This window comes from Oryza brachyantha, chromosome 6 (assembly GCF_000231095.2).
Source record: "Oryza brachyantha chromosome 6, ObraRS2, whole genome shotgun sequence".
Classification (NCBI taxonomy): Eukaryota; Viridiplantae; Streptophyta; class Magnoliopsida; order Poales; family Poaceae; genus Oryza; species Oryza brachyantha.
This window is the reverse complement of record NC_023168.2, coordinates 5,177,967-5,180,193: the sequence shown is the minus strand read 5'-3', so window position 1 is coordinate 5,180,193 and position 2,227 is coordinate 5,177,967. Positions and strand designations below refer to the sequence as shown.

General features: G+C 46.3%; 1 protein-coding gene across 1 annotated transcript; it reads right to left on the bottom strand.

The window, feature by feature from the left end:
* Positions 1 to 1,123: 1,123 nt before the first annotated feature.
* On the bottom strand, positions 1,124 to 2,001 carry LOC121054762. The gene has a single exon (XM_040525383.1). It carries the CDS (start codon positions 1,916 to 1,918, stop codon positions 1,346 to 1,348), a length of 573 nt encoding a protein of 190 aa, XP_040381317.1. The 5' UTR covers positions 1,919 to 2,001; the 3' UTR covers positions 1,124 to 1,345.
* Positions 2,002 to 2,227: the final 226 nt, after the last annotated feature.

Genomic DNA, 2,227 nt, shown 5'->3' with positions numbered 1-2,227 from the left:
TCAGATCATTAAACAGCACGCACGGCACCCTCTTTGGATTCTTAATCAAGATGCGGGCACGATGCGATTTCGGAGATGTGATTGCACGAAGCGTGCCGGCAACGTCGAGATCAAGCTTCACGGGTAGCATGGTCCTCCAAACAGCTATATGCACACCGACGAAAGCATCTCTAAATATCATATAATTAAATCTTAAACACCTAGTACGTTTTTTTGAAAAAAAAAGGTTTCTTTGAATTCCAAGAACCTTAAATACTATCTCCGTCCTATAATAACCTTATTTTTCATTTTTTCATGCCCAACGTTTAACCATTCGTCTTATTTAAATTTTTTTACGATTAATATTTTTATTGTTACTAAATGATAAAATATGAATAGTACTTTATACGTGACTAATTTTTTTAAGTTTTTGTACAAATTTTTTAAATAAGACGAATGGTCAAACATTGGGTACGGAAAAACGAAAAATAAGGTTATTATGGGACGGAGGTAGTATATGTTAAAATTATCCTCTCTTTTTTTATAGATAATGCCATTGAATTTTCGATAAAATGTTTGATTATTCGTTTTATTAAAAAATTATGTAGTTATTATTTATTTTATTGAATTAATTTGTTGTTTAAAAAATTAGACATAACTTATATTTTTACATATTTGTATAATATTTTTAAATAATACGAAATTTGAATTATCAATTTGTGTCAAACGGTCAATAGCATCACGTAGTAGTTTGTATAAAATTCAACCGTTTCAAATGATTTGTAAGAGTATCTACAAGAGCTATTAAAAAAGAGTATCTACAAGAGAATGCTAATATTTTGCTATCCAAAAACCTTTATTGGTTCATCTAAAAAAATATTGGACATAAAAATTATATTGTAGAAATCTAAAAATAAATAACTTATATTAGAAACCCATATTTTTCCCCTAAATTTAGGATACAATTGATATAATTTTAGGCAGAAGTAATATTACGAATGTATTTGTTGCTGTTGGAGGTATATTTTCTAGTTCACTTCTCAAAATTTGGTTTTAAAGATCAATTTTAGAAATCTCAAGACAAACAGTAGAAATATATGTCCATTCCGTTATCATCGCCTTAGTGAAATTCAGAACTTATGTGGCTGTTGTGACAAATTGATCCATATATAATATATATAAGTTCTATTTTTATTTACAATGCCAAAATTTTAAAAAAGGCAACAGAAAAAGAAAACAAAAATAAGCATCTTCTATGGACACCATCTACCAGCAGCAAATGGGAGAAAAGGACGTCGCCCTTATCGCCTCCGCCGCCCAGCAATAACAAAATCCGGTCGGTGCGCCGGCGACGAGGTCACGTACGTCAGCCCCGCGCGGCGGTGGGGGACGGCGGGTGAGGGTGGGGCTGTTGCGGCGGCGGGTTGTGGAACAGCGGCGGAGCGTCACGGGCGCCGAGGTCGATGGACGTCTTAGCGGAGGCGGCCGGGGGCGCAACGAAGCGGGTGGAGAAGTCGCGGTACCCGGCGTAGTCCCGCTCCGGGCTGCAGGGGCCGCCGTGGCCCTCGTCGAAGTTAAGCGCGTAGCTGAGCGGGTCGTAGTTGAGCTTCTGCCCGCCTCCGCCGTGATGATGATGGCGTGGGCTGCGCCGGAACCGCCGGATGAAGGTCTTCCACCGCGGGCCCGCCACCAGCTCCGACCACTCCCGCACCTTCATCAGCGCGTCGACCCCGCGCCGCCACCACCGCCGCCTCTCTGCCCCTCCCCTCTCCCCGACGCGGTGCCACCACTCCTCCTCCGCGGCGCCGGGGCGGGAGTACGACGACGCCGCCCACGGCCCCCAGAAGCAGCAGCACCGGTTCCCGCGGCGGGAGAAGAAGGCGGCGTCCGCGTCGTCCATCCCCGCCGCCGCTGCCACAGCGCCGCCGCCGGCGTCCATGAGCGGGGGAACCCCCCAAAGTGGCGGCGGCGGTTGGTTCGGACGGCGTCGTCTCGGGTTGTGTTGTGCGGTGTGGTGGTGCGTGCGCCGGGGACGCAAGGCGTGGGGCGCGTGGGTTTTATTGCAGAGCAGTTCCGGTGGGCCCACATGTCTGTGACTCCGTGAGGGGGCGGAACTATTTACGCCCAACTGCCACCGCGCCTCCCCGTGACGACGCGGGCCCACATGTCAGTGTCGTGAAGACGGATCTCCCTGTGTGAATTCGGTGGCGCAACCACTTGGTATAATGGTATCTAGTCTTGCGAGTGA